This window comes from Microcaecilia unicolor, chromosome 4 (genome assembly GCF_901765095.1).
Source record: "Microcaecilia unicolor chromosome 4, aMicUni1.1, whole genome shotgun sequence".
Taxonomy (NCBI): Eukaryota; Metazoa; Chordata; class Amphibia; order Gymnophiona; family Siphonopidae; genus Microcaecilia; species Microcaecilia unicolor.
Genome location: NC_044034.1, coordinates 120,109,175 through 120,128,331, shown reverse-complemented (window position 1 = coordinate 120,128,331; position 19,157 = coordinate 120,109,175). Strand labels below are relative to the sequence as shown.

At 49.9% G+C, this 19,157-nt stretch overlaps 1 protein-coding gene across 1 annotated transcript in view; it reads right to left on the bottom strand.

Annotated features, from left to right (window-relative positions):
- MYCBP2 (MYC binding protein 2) overlaps positions 1-19,157 on the bottom strand; it is a 937,772-nt gene that overhangs the window by 834,853 nt on the left and 83,762 nt on the right. The window contains 1 exon segment of the mRNA XM_030200587.1: positions 14,828-14,981. Within this exon segment, the coding sequence (XP_030056447.1) occupies positions 14,828-14,981 (154 nt within the window).

Below are 19,157 nucleotides of genomic sequence, written 5' to 3'. Positions count from 1 at the left end.
TAAATGCGTCACGCGGAGACCAACCTGACAGCAGATACGCAGAAAAAATGACTTCCTTGAGTCAACGAGCTATAGTGGCCTTAGACGCCAGAAACCCTCTTTGAGGACCTGACAAGACAAAAAGGTGATCAGAGGTCCTGAAGTCATTAGACATTTGCAAATACTGCAAGAGAGCCCTGCGAACATCCAGGAGATGTAACTGCCCAAAAGATTCCGGAAACTCCTCTCTAGTAAAGAAGGGAAGATAAATAGGCTGGTTTAGGTGACACGCTGAAACCACCTTAGGCAGGAAGGCAAGCACAGTTCGTACCATTACACCGGACTCTGAGAATTGCAGAAAGGGGTCTCGACAGGACAGCGCCTGGAGCTCAGACACACGTCTCGCCGAGGTTATGGCCACCAAAAAGACTGCCTTTAGAGTCACATCCTTCTCTGAAGCTCACCTCAGCAGCTCAAAGGGCGAACACTAGAGAGCCTTCAACACCAGCCCCAGGTTCCAAGCCGGACACGGCAGCCACATCGGCGGGTGGAGCCAGAGTGCCCCTCTTAGAAATCGGGCAACGTCCAGATGAGCGGCCAGGGACAGGCCCGAGATCTTCCCTCGAAAGCATGCCAATCCTGCCACTTGCACTCGCAGGGAATTGTAGGCCAAGCCTTTTTGTAAACCATCCTGCAAAAACTTCAGTATCGGCGAGACAGTAGCCCTCGTAGGTGTGATTGCCTTTGAAACACACCACACCTCAAACTGGCGCCAGATCCGAGCATAAGCAACAGAAGTGGACCGCTTGTGGGCCTGCAAGACAGTGGAAATGACTTTGTTAGAATAGCCTGTGTCTCTCAATTGCGCCCTCTCAATAGCCATGCCGTAAGACCAAAGCAGCAGGGATCCTCCATGGTCACCGGCCCTTGCATCAACAGGTAGGTTCGGTACCAGAGGCAAAGTTAGAGAGGCCTCCACCAGCAACCGCCGGAGGGCCGTATACCACGGCCGCCTGGGCCAATCCGGGGCAATGAGAATCACCACTCCTTGATGAAGCCAAATTTGCAGGAGGACTCACCCTATCAAGGGTCAAGGAGGGAACACAAACAGGAGGCCAGGGTTGAGCCAAGACATCCAACCCCGCCGAGCGAGGATCTCTCCGTCTGCTGAAAAAGCACGGGACTTTGGCATTTGCGCTTGACGCCATTAGATCCACTACGGGCATTCCCCATTTGGCACAGATCTGAAGAAACACTTTGTCTGCCAGTTCCCACTCCACTGGGTCGATTTGATGCCTGCTTAGAAAATCGGCTTGCACGTTGCTCTGACCTGCAATGTGAGCTGCTGACAGAAGCTGCAGATGTAGCTTGGCCCAGTGGCAAATCTGAGCGGTCTCCGCGGCCAGTGCTCTGCACTGAGTGCCGCCCTGTCGATTTATGTAGGCCACAGCTGTCGTATTGTCCGACAGAACTCTGACAGCCAGCCCCTCCAGGGTCTTTTGAAAGGCCAAAAGAACCTGGAATATCACTCTCAGGTCCAAGCAATTGATGGACCACCCCGATTCCGCGGGTGTCCACAGGGATGCTGTCGGAGAGCCACCACTCCATACTGAGCCAGGCCGTAGGGAGCCACGTGAGTCTGTGTTGATAATCCTGGGACATTGGAGGCCATCGTTGAAGCAGGGCAATCTGCAGAGGTCTCAAGTGCACTCTCGCCCATGGTACCACCTCCAAAGTAGCCGTCATTGACCCCAGCAGCTGGACAAAGTCTCAAGCTCGCGGGCGAGGCATCCGCAGGAGCAGACGGACCTGATTCTGAAGCTTGCACCGCCTTTGGTCGGGTAGAAAGACAAACCCTGAGGCCGTGTCGAACCGGAACCCCAAATATTCGAGAGATTGAGAGGGGGTCAGGTGTCTTTTGTGTATTGACAACCCAGCCCAGAGATTGCAGTACTGAGACCACTCTGGCTTTGGCCAGACGACTTTCGTCTGCCGAATCCACTCTGAGCCAGTCGTCGAGGTACGGGTGAACCCGGATACCCTGTTGCCTGAGAAAAGCAGCTACTACCACCATAACCTTGGAAAAGATGCGGGGAGCTGTGGCGAGGCCAAAAGGCAAGGCCCAAAACTGGAAATGTTTCCCAACACCGCAAACCGGAGAAACCGTTGATGTGGGGGCCAATTAGGTACTGTATGTGCAAGTAAGCTTCTTTTAGGTCCAGAGATGTGAGAAATTCTCCTGGCTGTACCGCTGCAATGACGGAGCGCAGGGTTTCCATGCGAAAATGTCGCACTCTAAGAGCCTCGTTGACTGACCTTAAGTAGAGGATCGGTCGGAAAGACTCGCCTTTTCGAGGCACCACAAAGCAAATGGAGTAGCAACCGCAGCCGCGTTCAGCGGGAGGCACAGGGCTCACCGCTCCAAGGTGCAACAAGACTTGTAAGGTCTCCTCTATCACCGCCCGTTTTACCGCAGTACCGCATCGGGACGCTGAATTCCAATCGGTAACCTTCTCTGATCAGGTCTACGACCCACTGATCGGAGGTAATCTTGATCCATTCCTCGAGAAAGAGGGAAAGACGTCCTTCCACTGCAGGAATCAAGAAATGGACTGGTGCCCCGTCATTAAGGGGTCCACCCCTGAACTCCTGGCCTTGAACCGGCCGCTGCGGAACGCTTGTCCGAGCGAAAGGATTCCTCTGCTGAAAACGAGCATGTTGAGTAACCCCAGCCGAGCGCCCCGGGCAATACCTGCGAGCTTCACGGAAGCGAGGTCTGGAAGAGGAGGGCCACACAGAACCCTTGGAAGAAGGCCTCGGCCTATCCTCGGTAAGCGCTGGGGTTTAGGGTCCCCCAGGTCATTCATTATCTTCTCTAGCTCCTCTCCAAATAACAGGTGGCCCCAAAAGGGAAGCTTCACGAGCCTGTGCTTAGAGGCCATGTCAGCCACCCAATGCCGAAGCCATAGAAGGTGGCGGGCAGCAACCGCCACGGACATCTGTTTAGCCGAAGCTCTGACCAGATCATAGAGGGCGTCAGCTAAAAATGACAGGGCCGACTCCATCCACGGTGGAACCTCAGCGAGGGACTCCACACCATCCGCGGGCTGTTCCACTGCCTGTTGTAACCAAGAAAGGTAGGCCCGGGCAGCATAGGAACTGCATATAGACGCCCTTAAGGCTAGGCCCGAGATTTCAAATGACCGTTTCAACGCGAATTCAAGCCGCCGGTCCTGTACGTCTTTCAGGGCAACCCCTCCCTCTACGGGGAGGGTGGTCCTTTTAGTCACTGCCATGACCAAGGCGTCCACTTTAGGTATCCATAAAGGGGCCAAGTGCGCCTCACTTAGAGGGTAAAGCTGACCCATAGCCCTGGCCACTTTCAAAGGCTCTTCGGGTTCAGACCATTGAGCTGAAATAAGCTCTTGGATGGAGTCATGCACAGGAAAGGCTCCAGCAGGCTTCTTAGTACTCGCCATCCTCGGATTACCAGAGGAGGCCTCGCCCTTGGCAGGATCATAAATCGAGAGGGCCTGCAAGGCATCAGAAATGAGCGCTGGCAGCTCATCGCGGTGGAAAAAGCAAATGCTACATACCTGTAGAAGGTATTCTCCGAGGACAGCAGGCTGATTGTTCTCACAAATGGGTGACGTCCTCTTGGTAGAATCTTTCCTGGAAGCAAGCAAGACTCGGGAGACACCCTCTGACAGACCCAAGGAGGCGAAGTCTACGCTCCCAACATCCAGGCTGTGAGGGCCAGAGACCGAAGGTTGGAATGGAGGAGCGCCCCCTCGTTCTGTGTGATGATGGTTGGAAAGCAGTCCAATCTCCACGGTTCTTCGGAAGACAATTCCAGAAGAAGAGGGAACCAGATCTGACAAGGCCAAAAAGGAGCAATCAGAATCATGGTTCCCCTGTCTTGCTTGAGTTTCAGCAAAGTCCTCCCTACCAGAGGAATGGGAGGATACGCGTACAGGAGGCCTTCCCCCCAAAACAGAAGGAAAGCATCCGACGCCAGTCTGCCGTGGGCCTGCAGTCTGGAACAGAACTGAGGGACCTTGTGATTGGTCTGAGTGGCAAAGAGGTCCACCAAGGGGGTGCCCCACACTTGGAAGATTTCACGAACCACTCTGGAACTGAGCGACCACTCGTGCGGTTGCATGATCCTGCTCAATCTGTCGGCCAGACTGTTTACGCCTGCCAGATACATGGCCTGGAGCCACATGCCGAACCGGCGTGCCCAGTGCCACAAGCTGACGGCTTCCCGACACAGGGGGCGAGGTCTGGTACCCCCCTGCTTGTTGATGTAATACATAGCAACCTGGTTGTCTGTCTCAATTTGGATAATTTGATGGGACAGCCGATCTCTGAAAGCCTTCAGAGCGTTCCAGACCGCTCGCAACTCCAGGAGGTTGATCTGTAGACCTTGTTCCTGGACGGACCGTCCCCTGGGTGTGGAGCCCATCGACATGCGCTCTCCAACCCAGGAGTGACGCGTCCGTGGTCAGCACCTTTTGCGGCTGTGGAATCTGGAAGGGACGTCCCAGGGTCAAATTGGCTCGAATTGTCCACCAATGAAGAGAGAGGAGAAACCTCATGGACAGATGGACCATGTCCTCTAGGCTCCCAGCAGCTTGGCACCACTAGGAGGCTAGGGTCCATTGAGCAGATCTCATAAAAAGGTGGGCCATGGGAGTCACGTGAACCGTGGAGGCCATGTGGCCGAGCAATCTCAACATCTGCCGAGCTGTGATCTGCTGCGACGCCCGCACCGAGGAGACAAGGGTCAGCAGATTGTCGGCCCTGGTCTCCGGGAGGTAGGCACGGGCCGTCTGGGAATCCAGCAGAGCTCCTATGAATTCGAGTTTCTGAACTGGAAGAAGGTGGGACTTTGGATAATTTATCACAAACCCTAGCAGCTCCAGGAGTCGAATAGTCACCTGCATGGACTGCTGAGCTCCTGCCTCGGAGGTGTTCTTTACCAGCCAATCGTCGAGGTAAGGGAACACATGCACTCCCAGCCTGCGCAGAGAAGCTGCTACTACGGCTAGGCATTTGGTGAATACCCTGGGCGCGGAGGCGAGCCCAAAGGGTAGCACACAGTACTGAAAATGCAGTGTTCCCAGACGAAATCGAAGATACTGCCTGTGAGCTGGCAGAATCGGGATGTGCGTATAGGCATCCTTTAAGTCCAGAGAGCGTAGCCAATCGTCCTGTTGAATCATGGGAAGAAGGGTGCCCAGGGAAAGCATCCTGAACTTTTCCTTGACCAGATATTTGTTCAGGGCCCTTAGGTCTAGGATGGGACGCATCCCCCCTGTTTTCTTTTCCACAAGGAAGTACCTGGAAAAGAATCCCAGCCCTTCTTGCCCCGGTGGCACGGGCTTGACCGCATTGGCGCTAAGAAGGGCGGAGAGTTCCTCTGCAAGTACCTGCCTGTGCTAGAAGCTGAAGGATTGAGCTCCCGGTGGGCAATTTGGAGGCACTGAGGTCAAATTCAGAGAGTACCCTAGCCGGACTATTTTGAGAACCCACTGATCGGAGGTTACAAGAGGCCACCTTTGGTGAAAAAATGTTAACCTCCCCCCCCGACCGGTAGGCCGTCCGGCACAGGCACTGGAACGTCGGCTATGCTCTGCAGGAGCCAGTCAAAAGCCCGCCCCTGACTTTTGCTGGGGAGCCGCAGGGGCCTGAGGCGCGCGCTGCTGACAAGAGCGAGCACGCTGGGGTTTAGCCTGAGCCACAGGCTGGCGGGAAGGAGGATTGTACCTACGCTTGGCGGAAGAATAGGGAACAGTCCTCCTTCCCCCATAAAAACGTCTACCCGAAGAGGTACAGGCTGAAGGCGGCCGGCGGGAGAACTTGTCGAAAGCGGTATCCCGCTGGTGGAGCTGTTCAACCACCTGTTCGACCTTGTCCCCAAAAACATTGTCCCCCCGACAAGGGGCATCCGCAATCCGCTGCTGGATTCGATTTTCCAGGTCGGAGGCACGCAGCCATGAGAGCCTGCACATCACCACACCCTGCGCAGCGGCCCTGGATGCAACATCAAAAGAGTCAAAGACCCCCCTGGCCAGGAATTTCCTACACGCCTTCAGCTGCCTGACCACCTGGTGAAAAGGCTTAGCCTGCTCAGAAGGGAGCTTGTCGACCAAGTCCGCCAACTGTCACACATTGTTCCACATGTGTATGCTCGTGTAGAGCTGGTAGGACTGAATCTTGGCGATGAGCATTGCAGAATGGTAGGCCTTCCGCCCAAAAGAGTCCAAGGTTCTAGAGTCTTTGCCCGGGGCGCCGAAGCATACTTTCTACAGCTCTTGGCCTTCTTGAGGGCCAGATCCACCACACCAGAGTCGTGTGGCAACTGAGTCCGCATCAACTCCGGGTCCCCATGGATCCGATATTGAGATTCTATCTTCTTGGGGATGTGGGGCGTAGTTAAAGGTTTCGCCCAGTTTGCCAGCAGCGTCTTTTTGAAGACATGATGCATGGGTACTGTGGATGATTCTTTAGTTGGCGAAGGATAGTCCAAGAGCTCCAGCATCTCAGCTCTCGGCTCATCCTCCGTGACCACGGGAAAGGGAATTGCCGTAGACATTTCCCGGACAAAGGCCGTGAAAGAGAGACTCTCCGGAGGAGAAAGCTGTCTTTCAGGCGAGGGAGTAGGATCAGAAGGAAGACCGTCAGACTCCTCGTCAGAGAAATATCTGACGTCTTCCTCTGCTTCCCACGAGGCCTCCTCATCAGTGTCGGACACCAGCTGGTGGACTTCGGTCCGAAGCTGCACCCGCCTCGACTCCATGGAAACACGGCCACAGTGGGAGCGTCGAGAAGAGGACTCCCGTGGCGGGGGCGACGGAGCTCCCTCCATCGACGTCACCGGGGAGCCCTCCTGGGAGGCGGCCGGCACCGCAAGCGGTACCAGGGCAGGCGCCCTCACCGCAGATGAGGGCCCAGCTGTCGCGTCACTCGACGGCACCGGCGGCGCAAGCACCCCCGGTACCGGAGAAAGGCGAAACAGCTCCTCCAGGATCCCCGGAATGACGGCCCTGAGGCTCTCGTTCAGAGAGGCTGTGGAGAAAGGTGGTGGGGCCGGTACCGGCGTCGAGCTGCGAACCTGTTCCGGGGATGGAGGCGGTACCGGGCTGTCCACAGGGGAACGCATCGACACCTCCTGAATAGAGAGTGAGTGATCCTCCCGATGTTGACGCTTGGGTGCCGGTGGTACCGGCGACCCAGAGCTCTCGGTACCACGCTTGGAGGGTGACCGATGCCGGTGCTTCTTTGCCTTTCCACGACGCATGGCATCTGTGCCCTCCGGTACCGACGAGGAAGACGTCGAATCCAAACGCTTCCTCGGGTCCGGGTCCGAAGAGGGTCGATCCCGGGGGGGGGGGGGGGGGGGCTGTACCGCGGGAGCCCTCGAGACAGGCGGAGACCTGCTCATGGGCTCACCGCCACCAGCAGGGGAATGGACAGCCCTCACCTGCACTCCAGACATCGAAGTACCCTCCGACGACATCCTCAGGAGGAACGATCCCGGTCTCGCAGCTGCACCCGACGATGACCTCGATACCGAAGGCCTCGATGTCGATGCCGGTACCGATGAACGCGGTACCGAAGTCGATGATGGGCGCGGTACCGAAGGCTCCAATGCCGAGGACCGCGGAACTGAGGATGTCGACGCGCCGGATGAAGCCCCACACAAACTGTTCCACTGGGCTAATCTCGCCGCCTGAGTTCTCCTCTTCAAAAGAAGACAGATATTACAGGCCTGAGGACGGTGCCCAGCCCCCAGACACTGAAGGCAAGAAGCGTGCCTATCAGTGAGAGAGATTATCCGGCCGCACTGGGTGTACGGTTTGAAGCCGCTGGAAGGCTTCGATGACATGGGCGGAAAAATCTCGCCGGCAAAATCGAAGTCCGCGATGGTGAAAAAAGGGGCACCAAAGCTCGCCAAAAAACGAACGCGCAGCGAAAAAAGCCGCACTCGACCACGAAAGAAAACTTACGGGCCAACACTAGAAATAAAGGTTAGAAAATTTTAGCAAAAAACCGCGAATCGCGAGGGATCTCCAAGGGGCGCGGAGCGACCGAAGAAACAGCCGTCCCGAGCCGCGGAAAAAAGGAGACTAGCGAACACGAGCGATTTCGGGCGGGAAGACGTCCGCGCATGCGTGCATCGCGGGCGCGCGAGGACTAGCAAACTCTGTTGCTAGGAAGATCTCCGATCGGAGGGGCTGCCGTGGACGTCACCCATTTGTGAGAACAAGCCGCCTGCTTGTCCTCGGAGAATCCTCACCGCATTGGGATCATCCAGATCCAGTGGCAGACTGGCACTTTCCTCTGGCTCTTCAGACCATGAGGCCCTGCGAGAACCCTCAGAATCCACACCGCCTGACCATGGGGGGGAAAAAGGGAAGTGCGCCACTCTCCAACGGAGAATTTACCAGTCTATGTTTTGCGTCCTTCCAACGCTCAGGGGCATCAGCCAACCCTGGGCCATCAACACCCGAGGGGAACCAGGTAGCAGCGCAGTGTCAGACATGTGCGGCAGAGCTCTTTTCAGCATGAAAGCTTTATGCATTAAAAGCACAAATTCCGGGGAGAAAAACTCACCCTGACCCTCGGTCTCCGAATCAGGAGAAACGGGAACAGGAGCTCCTCTGGTAGCCTCTAACCGGGGAGTCCCCCTGCACTCAGACTCCTCCGCAACAGCGAGGGTCGAGGCATGCGGCGCTTCCAAAATGGCACCCGCTGCCAGCTCCATTGAGCGGGAAGAATCATCGCTTGCCATGCTCGTACCAGCTCTAGCATCTAAAGAGCACATCTTACAGAGCCCCGCTGCTGATCTACGTTTACCACAACGGGAGCAGCGTTTAACTGCTTCAGCAGCCATCATCCGATCAGACGGAATTATATAAGTAAAATGGCGGCTTCGCACCAAAACTTACCCCGGAGGAGCTGGGCACCACTCTCACCTCAAAAGACCGAGTCAAACGAGCTCCGGCCAAGCTGCACGTGGAAAATAGCCTCAGAATAGCCACACAGAACCAATGCGTCTTTTTTTTTTTTTTTTACACGTTGTGAGGAAAGTTGGAGGCAGGAAGCAACAGAGGTACTCCGGTAGGCAGGGAAAGGGCGAACCTGTATGCCTTCAAAGTGGGCACCACCAGCCACAACACCCCTGCTTCAACTGGCAAAAGCACAGGTGCAACCCCAGGCAGAGTTTTTTCCAGGAGCTGATCAAGCTACGTCCACACCTGCTGGGAGAAAGAGCAATACTGAAGGCAGATGGAGCTAGCCGTCCATAGAGCACTATGGTTTTTCAGTGTTCTCTATCTCCACCTGCTGGTAGGCGACAAAACCCATCAGTTAATGGATTCATCTGCTGCTGATGACAAGGAATAGATTCTTTTGGAAAATACAGCTCAGTTCCAAGGCCAAGACGAACAGTCTAATCTCCAACACAGACACATAGGAAATCTTACGCTGCAAAGATCAAGACTATATAAGGCACAATATATACTTGATATTTATTTATTTATTGCATTTGCACCCACATTTTCCCACCTATTTGCAGGCTCAATGTGGCTTACATAGTACCGTCAAAGGCGTTTGCCCAGTCGGTGGATAACAAATACAAAGTTGTACAGTGATCATATGAGGTATAAGTGACAACTGACATACAAATAAACAGCAAGTACTATGTTCCAGCATATTCACAAATACATTTTCAAGATTAGCAATTATCTGACCTCAGGATCCACACCTGAGAAAGAATAAAAGGGATAGGTACTTAATGTGAGCTGCCTTTTTCTTTTCCAGAGTAAGGAAAGAAGTGCTAATAAATGTCCCAATTGCTTACTGAGGCCCCGATGCACAAGGCTTACTGTGCTAGAACATCCGATTTTGACTGATTCAATCCAGTTTAGCACGCACATTATTCAGCAAGTAATGCACAAAGGGGTTCTGCGTGGTTTTTAACCATTCATGGTAGCAGCCGAGAATCATATTAAAATGAGCAATCCGAGCAATGCACAGAAAGGAATGCCTGCCTTTAATTAGCACATTTTTACGGGAGATCTGGAGATGTCGTAGCAGTCTGCTGTCATATTTAAATAATATTTGCAAGTAACAGCGCTGTGAAGAATTTGTCTTGGAACAAAAAAGTTCTGCTTGGTTTTCACCACTCGCGGTAGCAGCTGAGAATCATATGCAAATGTATTACAACAAGCTGATTAATATTAAAATGAGCATTCCAAACAATGCACAGAAAGAAATGCCTGCTTTTAATAAGCAAATTTTTATGAGAGATCTGGAGCTGTTGTATCATGATGGTGGCTTCTCAGCAGAGCAGTCTGCTGTAATATTTAAAAAGTATTTGCATGTAACAGCGCTGTGAAGTTGTCTTGGAACAAAAAAAGGCACGTTGTGGAGGCGCACCCATGGCACCCGCAGGTTTGGAAAAAAGCTACACACAGCTTCCATAAACGCACATATAAAAAAGAGAACCCCCCCCCCCCCCCGGGCATATAAGACGGCTTAGAACCAAATAAAAAATAAAAAAAAAAAACGTTCACGCCTTGGGTGGTTTATAGCTTATATGTGCATGCATGAAACCTGTGTGTGGCAGTGGAACACTGTGGAGGTACGCCCCATAGCACATACTGTTCTGGGAATACATACATCATCAACTCTTAGCAAGTGACTTTTCTACATATGCGCTGGACCTTTCCCTAGAGTTGCTTGCTGTAATTGTAAGCAGCTCAGTTGCATGAGATTTCCTTTAAACATCACTCGTTATTTCAAACTTGGTAACTTTCATGGTCCAAGTAAAAAGGTTCAAGATCTTCAAGCCCTGAAGTTTGAGGAAAACTTGGATATTGCTGCTATTACAGAGAAATTTCAATGATTCCAATGAATGGGATGTGACCATATTGGGCTATAATCATTTTAGAAAGGATAGGGAAGGCCAAAGAGGTGGAGGCTTGGCACTGTATATGAAAAAATATATCAGAGCGCCTGAAATGTGGAGTATCTGGGGAAAGGAAGAAGCTATATGAATTGTCCTTGAAAGAAATAGAAAACGGGGGGAGTGGGGAGGTGGGTTTGGGGGGAAAAATGAGAAGCTCGGTTTTGGTCATGTTTAATTTCAGGTGGCGTTGAGACATCCAGACAGCAATATCAGACAAGCACGCTGAAACTTTGGTTTGCATGCAAGGTGAGATATCAGGGGTAGAAAGGTAGATTTGGGAGTCATCAGCATAGAGATGGTAGGAAAAGCCATGGGATGAGATTAATGAACCAAGGGAAGAAGTGTAGATAGAAAAGAGGAGGGGACCAAGAACAGAACCCTGAGGTACGCCGACAGGCAGAGGGATAGAAGTAGAAGAGGATCCACCAGAGTGAACACTGAAGGTGCGGAGGGAGAGGTAGGAAGAGAACCAGGAAAGGACAGAGCCCTGGAATCCAAGTGAGGACAGGGTATCGAGGAGTATGCTGTGATCGACAGTGTCAAAAGCAGCGGAAAGATCAAGAAGAATGAGGATGGAATAGAGACCTCTGGAGTTAGCCAGTAATAGGTCATTGGAGACTTTAGTAAGCGCAGTTTCGGTTGAGTGGAGAGGGCGAAAACCAGATTGTAGTGGGTCAAGAATAGCATGTGAGGACAGAAAATCAAGGCAGCGGTAATTTGGAGAGAAAGGGAAGGAGGGAGATGGGTCGGTACTTAGAGGGACAAGTAGGGTCGAGTGAAGGCTTCTTAAGGAGAGGTGTGACCACAGCATGTTTAAAGGCAGCAGGGACAGTCGCAGTGGAAAGTGAGAGGTTGAGAATGTGACAGATAAAAGGAATAAGAGCAGGAGAGATGGCATTAAGAAGGTGGGTGGGAATGGGATCAGAGGAACAGGTGGTACATTTTGAGGAAGAAAGGAGAAGTGTAGTTTCCTCAATAGTAACTTCAGGAAAGGAGGAAAGGGAATGAGGGAAAGGAGAGAGAGGGGAACGGACTAGTGGAGGGAGAGGTGGCGAGGTAGAGAATGCAAGGTTTATCTTTTGAACCTTGTCATGAGAAGGATAGCTAGTGGGGTTCCCCAGAGGTCTGTGCTTGGACCGCTGCTTTTTAACATATTTATAAATTATCTAGAGATGGGAGTAACTAGTGAGGTAATTAAATTTGCTGATGACACAAAGTGGTGGGTGGTCACGGTTGGTCAGCTCGCCTGGTGGTCCTTCCTCGTCTGATGGCCCCATTCTCGGCTGGATCGTGTGCCAGATCTCGCAGTGATCACCCCACTGGTCTGCCTGGAAGGCTACGCAGTCAGACAACTTGCCCGTTGGTCACGAGGTCAGTCGGTACACCTGGAGATCGCTTTTTCGGCGGGATCGTTTACCAAGTAGCAAGGTGTAATTTCCTTTTGTTTACCTGGAGGTCGCCTGGAAGGCTGATGGGTCGGTCAGCTCGTCCGTAGGCCATGAGGTCGGTCTGCTTGCCTGGTGGTCGCTTTTTCGGCAGGATCGCCTACCAGGCAGTGAAGTAAACGTTCCATTTGTTCACCTGGATCGGGCGTCTGGTCCCTGCTGATTTGTAGCTAGTTTCAGCTATTTTACAGCTAGATTTCTGCCGGGGTCTACGGAGCTCACTTTTCCGTGACCTTTAGGTGTCCTTCTATGTTAAACTGTAGAGCGCTGCGTAACCCTAGTAGCGCTTTAGAAATGTTAAGTAGTAGTAGTAGTATTCAAAGTTGTTCAATCACGAGACGATTGTGAAAAATTACAAGAGGACCTTATGAGACTGGGAGGCTGGGCATCTAAATGGCAGATGACATTTAATGTGAGCAAGTGCAAAGTGATGCATGTGGGAAAGAGGAACCCGAATTATAGCTACCTCATGCAAGGTTCCACATTAGGAGTCACCGACCAAGAAAGGGATCTCGGCGTAGTCATTGATGATACATTGAAACCCTCTGCTCAGTGTGCTGCGACAGCTAAGAAAGCAAATAGAATGTTAGGTATCATTAGGAAAGGAATGGAAAACAAAAACGAGGACGTTATAATGCCTTTGTATCAGTCCATGGTGCGACCGCACCTTGAATACTTTCAATTCTGGTCGCCACATCTCAAAAAAAAGATATAGTGGAATTAGAAAAGGTGCAAAGAAAGGCAACGAAAATGATAAAGGGGATGGGACGACTTTCCTATGAGGAAAGGCTGAAGCAGCTAGGGCTCTTCAGCTTGGAGAAAAGACGGCTGAAGGGAGATATGATAGAGTTCTATAAAATAATGAGTGGAGTGGAACGGGTACATGTGAATCATTTGTTTACTCTTTCCAAAAATACTACGACTAGGGGGCATGCGATGAAGCTACAAAGTAGTAAATTTAAAACGAATGGGAGAAACTTTTTCTTCACTCAACATGTAATTAAACTCTGGAGTTCATTGCCAGAGAATGTGGTAAAGGCGGATAGCTTAGTGGGGTTTAAAAAAGGTTTGGCCGGCTTCCAAAAGGAAAAGTCCATAGACCATTATTAAAATGACTTGGAGAAAATTCACTGCTTATTTCTGGGATAAGCAGCATAAAATGTATTGAACTTTTTTTGGATCTTGCCAGGTATTTGTGACCTGGATTGGCCACTGTTGGAAACAGGATGCTGGGCTTGATGGATCTTTGGCCTGTCCCAGTGTGACAATACCTATGTACTTATGAGTCAAGTGTAAATTAGCATAGATGCACATATTTTACAAACTGGGCAAGCACATTACAACCCTGCCTCAGTTCTACCAACTACACCCCAATGAATATGCCTGTACACTATCTTTTGGTAAACCTTTTATTGCAAGTACATCCATCTACCAGGGGCAGAACAACTTTTTTTCTATTTTGGGGGGGGGGGGGGGGCAGGCAAATCAATTAACTTTTGACTTTGCCTCCAAACTCCATATCTGCTGGTGCCATATGGAGTAAAGGATAGTCAGGCCACAGCCATATTCTGCTGCCTATACCACATGCAATTTTATAATAACCATTTCTACCTGTAAAAGATGCTTTTCTTACATACTACAATTGCTTTATAAAATTTACCCCTAAAGAAATAAAATTCATCCTTTTTTTTTTTTAATTTAAAAAAGGCTGCCTCTCCCAAGGCTTCAGTTCTCTTCCTCCGAAGAGACTGAGCTGTCCCCCAAAGGCAAGAATATACTGCCGGGACTCCAGGAGGTATAGACGGGGAGGGACCCGGTTACCCCCCGGGTGTAACACCCCAAGGCTGACTGAGGTGTGCACTGCACCCAGTCACAATAGAGCCGGACTCCAGGGCACAGAGGAAACAGAAATACAGGGTCCAACCAGAAGACAAATCCACCTTAAATACTCAACTAAAAACCCTAATCTAGAAGACAGAGAGAAAGACAGAAGACGAAAGACTCACCTCCTTCCACCTGCTGGAGACTGAGTTTACTGAATCTGGGGCTAGTGGCTTAGGGCTCTTATTGGCTCCCAAGATTCACAATTCTCAGTCTCCACCTGCTGGAAGGAGTACACAACCCATTAGTCAGTTACTGGACCGGTCCGGAGGGACGCTAAGGAAACTACAATTGCTTTATAAAATTTACCCCTGAAGAAATAAAATTCATCCATTAACTATGCTGAAACATCAGCACAAGTATGGTTTTGGAGCCTGACTAATTGACTGATCAGTAGACAAACACAGCAAATTTATATAATATATATGAGGGGACTAAAAGATTTTATGAATTTAGTTTATCCGCTATCAAGAATGATGAAATAGTTTTGTGTTCAAAGGCAAAGCTCCTTGCCAATGATAGATGTCCACCATAAGTATCTTACCTAAAACTTCAAGGGGTTCCGATTGCAGTCCTTCTGGTTGCTGACCTTGAAGAATGTTAAGAAGGGCTTGCAGACTCCTCAGACACAGTGATGGATGAGAAAATCGTGTTTCCTTAATCAGTTCAAAAACTTCACATAGTCCAACTTCAATAATCTAAGAAACACAAAGCAAACCATAGACTTCAGAAAGATAGTGAGAGTGTAGCCTTACAACTAACTACAGCAATGAAGTAGAAGATAATCAGAGCTCTTATTTTATTTTTTAAATTTATACATTTTACTTATACATTCATATAATAAACATAAATGCTCAGCAATTTCTGCATTACAGAGAAAAAGGAAAATAAAACATTTAGGAAATTATCCTTTAACTTTGTCCACAATATTTAGATCCAGATACAAAGAAAAAAAGAAAAGTAGAAAAAGAATGAAAATCAATGGAGTAGTGAAAAACAACTAATGCTCGCTAGCCAATATACAGCATTGTTTTAACTAATGGGAGCAACCAAGGAAACATCTCTTCCGTCTTCTTTAGAATTAATAAATTCCTGTAATTTCTTTGAATCAAAGAAAACATAATTAATCATATTTAGAGACACTAAACATCTACAAGGAAATTTTAATACAAATAATCCACCTAGGTGTAGAACTTTCGGTTTTAAAACCAAGAATTCTCTCTTTTTTTGTGTGTCTCTAGCCAAATCTGGAAAAACTTGAACTTTAGATCCTAAAAATACAGCATTAATATGGCAAAAATAAGAACAAAAAATATTATTTCTGTCGGGCTCTAAAGCGAATGATACCAGAAGGGTAGTCCGCTCTGTTATAGTTTCTAAAGAGCTTTCCAGAAATTCAGTTAGATTTAAATCAGGTTGAGGTCCCACAGAAGAAGGTCTTGAAAGCCCCGTTATAGGGCTCTGACTACAGGCAGATAGGCCTCAGCCGGAAAGCCCAATATTTCACAAAAATATTTTTTCAGCATATCCATTGTGGAAATAAGAAGTGAATTAGGGAAATTTAGGAATCTTAAGTTGTTCCTTCTTCCGTGGTTTTCCAGATATTCAAGCTTACGAGCTTGAATATTTCTGTTCCCGACAACTGTTCCGGCAAAGTTCTGTAGTTGTTTAATTTCACCTTCTAGAGACACAGTCTTATTTTCTTGCAATTCAAATTTGTCTGACAGAAGCTGATAAGAACTCCAAAACCTCTCCCCTAAAGGAGTTAGACACTTGAAGAAGGGAGGAGTTCAAACCTTGAATTGCATCCCATAGAGACTCCATATAGTCACCACAGCTGGTCTCTTCAATCCTCCATTCCCACTGAAAGCCATTCCCTGGTTAGAGATATGAGAAGGCTGGAAAGCTTGACTATCCCCCGATGTTTAAAACCCAGGAGATGGAGACCACGTGATGCACGGCTAGAGAGTGGCAGTCGCTGTGCAGAGCTCCCTCCTTACCCGCAGTTAATTGAACTTTCTAACTCGCATCGCGCTACTCCCGCTAAATCGGAGGATATCACTGAACAGGGGAAGTGTAGCGGCAGCTGTTGGTAGACGCGGATAGGGTGCAGGAGGGGAGAATGGCAGCTAAATCTGGAAAAAAAGAAGGGGCGCGAAGTCGGCTGCTCGAAAACAAGATGGCGGAGACGGAGAGCGGGAGTCCGCCGACAGTGAGCTCCGCGTGGGCCGCGGAGGTAGCGGCAGAAGTGTCGGCCATGCTGGAGGTATCCGTAGACCTTAAACTGCAAAGGATCGCGGATCAGCTGAAAGGGATCGATGACAAGCTGGGCGGTATCCAGACGGAGTTTACCCAATATAAACAGAGGCTGTCGGATGTAGAGGACTCGGTGCAGCAGCAGGAGACGTCGAGTAAAGCCCTGAAACAGAAGGTGGAGCGACTTGAGGCAAAATTGGATGACCTGGAAAATCGGGCGAGGAGGAGTAACATCAGAATGGTGGGGCTGCCGGAAACCATTAGAGAGGCTGATTTGCGATCTTTCCTCGAGTCCTGGCTTCCCACAGCACTTCAGCTCAAGTTGACAACAGGCCCGTTAAGAGTGGAGAGGGCCCACAGGTTAGGGCCTGTGCGTAAGGAGGATCCGCGGCCCAGAGTTGTGATTTTTAAGGTGCTGAACTTTGCACACAAACAGGATATCTTACAAGCACTCAGGAAATTGGGACAGCTCAAGTATGAAAATTCTGTGGTGCGCTGCTTTCAGGATTTCTCCACGGCAGTGTCATTGCAGCGAAAAGCGTTTCGAGAAGTGTGCCAGCTTTTATGTTCCAGAAAAATACAATTTGCTTTACTTTACCCCGCACGACTAAAAATTTGGTACCGGGGGTCCCAGCAGTTCTTTACTGTGGCGGAGGAAGCACTGAAGTTTATCCAACAAGATCTACCTGCTGAAGGGCCAGCATGAAGAGACCGGAGTTGACAGTTAGTGAGAATGGAATGGACATATGAAGGGACTGGACTGGTACATACTTGGTGAGATGGTGAGGAGTATTAATAAGCATGTTGTAGGAAATTTTTTTTTTTTTTTTGAATTGTGGGGATAGCCATCACAAATCTATAATGCAGTTGGTGTGACTTGTTTGAGAAGATGGTGAGTGAATGCGGTTCTATTTTCTGTTATAGTTGAGTGAGGAACTGCAAGGGACACTGTATTATAATTATAGGATGGGAAGGGCCCCTGGGTACCGAAAAGAAGGAGCTATGTATATGAGGCTTGGATGGATATCTTATAAGGTCTGGGGGGAGTGAGTGGGTGTGGGAGATAATAACTTTGATGTATAAAGGGGGCAGACAAGCGTGATAATGGAACTGTAGATAAGAGGGGTGAGGGGGGAGCTCGCGTGGTCCGGCTCTTTTAGGAGCTACGGAGGATGATGTGGGGATGGGAGGGAAGGGTGGGAAGGGAGGGCTGGGGAGATACCTGGAGATAGGATGGAAAAGAAGTTTTTGGAATGGATGGCTGTGGGGAAGGGGTCCATGGGCTGGGGGACGTCCTCCTTTGTTTTTAAGTGGAGTTAGTTTTGTTTTGAGAATGCATGACTACTGGGTTATTGGGATCACTTAGAATAATCTCGTGGAATGTAGGGGGGGTTTCCTCCCCTATCAAGCGCACTAAGGTGTTACAAGCGCTGCAGCGGCAGAGGGCGGACGTAGCTTTTCTGCAGGAAACGCACCTGTCCTCCGAAGAACATGCTAAGTTTAAAAGAGGTTGGGTTGGTTCTTTGGTGGAGGCTCTTGCAGTGGGGAGGAAGGCAGGGGTGATGATCTTATTCAGGAAGGGTATCCCACTTCGGCTCAACTTGACCCAGGCTGATCCGGAGGGCAGGTGGGTCTTAGCCGATGTGGAGATAGCTGGTCACCATTTGGTGTTCTGTAATGTATATGCCCCCAATGTGTTCAATGGCAAGTTTTTCCAAGCTTTGATTAAGAGACTGGCTCCGCGTGCGGGGGGGGGAGCTGATATTAGGGGGTGATTATAACCTAGTGATTGATCCCTTAATGGATCGTTCCAATTTAGGTGGCCAGAGTTCGGGGGGAGGCTATAGGGCACTATCTTCCTTATGTAAGGCTTTGGAGCTGGTAGATGTTTGGAGGGTGCTGCACCCGTCGGAGAGAGACTTTACTCATCTTTCTCGAGCACATGGCTCTCAATCCCGTATCGATTATTTGTTTGTCTCTCGCTCTCTATTGCCCCAGGTGCAGAAAGCGGAGATCGGACCGTACGCAGTCTCGGACCATGCTTTGGTTTGGTTGACCCTGATGGACAAACCGCGGGCTGGGTGTAATCGGACATGGAAATACCCGTTGGAGCTGGTGCGGGATTCGAGATTTCATGCTTATTTGATGGATAGATGGGAAGACTATGTACAGTGGTGGAAATAAGTATTTGATCTCTTGCTGATTTTGTAAGTTTGCCCACTGACAAAGACATGAGCAGCCCATAATTGAAGGGTAGGTTATTGGTAACAGTGAGAGATAGCACATCACAAATTAAATCCGGAAAATCACATTGTGGAAAGTATATGAATTTATTTGCATTCTGCAGAGGGAAATAAGTATTTAATCCCTCTGGCAAACAAGACCTAATACTTGGTGGCAAAACCCTTGTTGGCAAGCACAGCGGTCAGACGTCTTCTGTAGTTGATGATGAGGTTTGCACACATGTCAGGAGGAATTTTGGTCCACTCCTCTTTGCAGATCATCTCTAAATCATTAAGAGTTCTGGGCTGTCGCTTGGCAACTCGCAGCTTCAGCTCCCTCCATAAGTTTTCAATGGGATTAAGGTCTGGTGACTGGCTAGGCCACTCCATGACCCT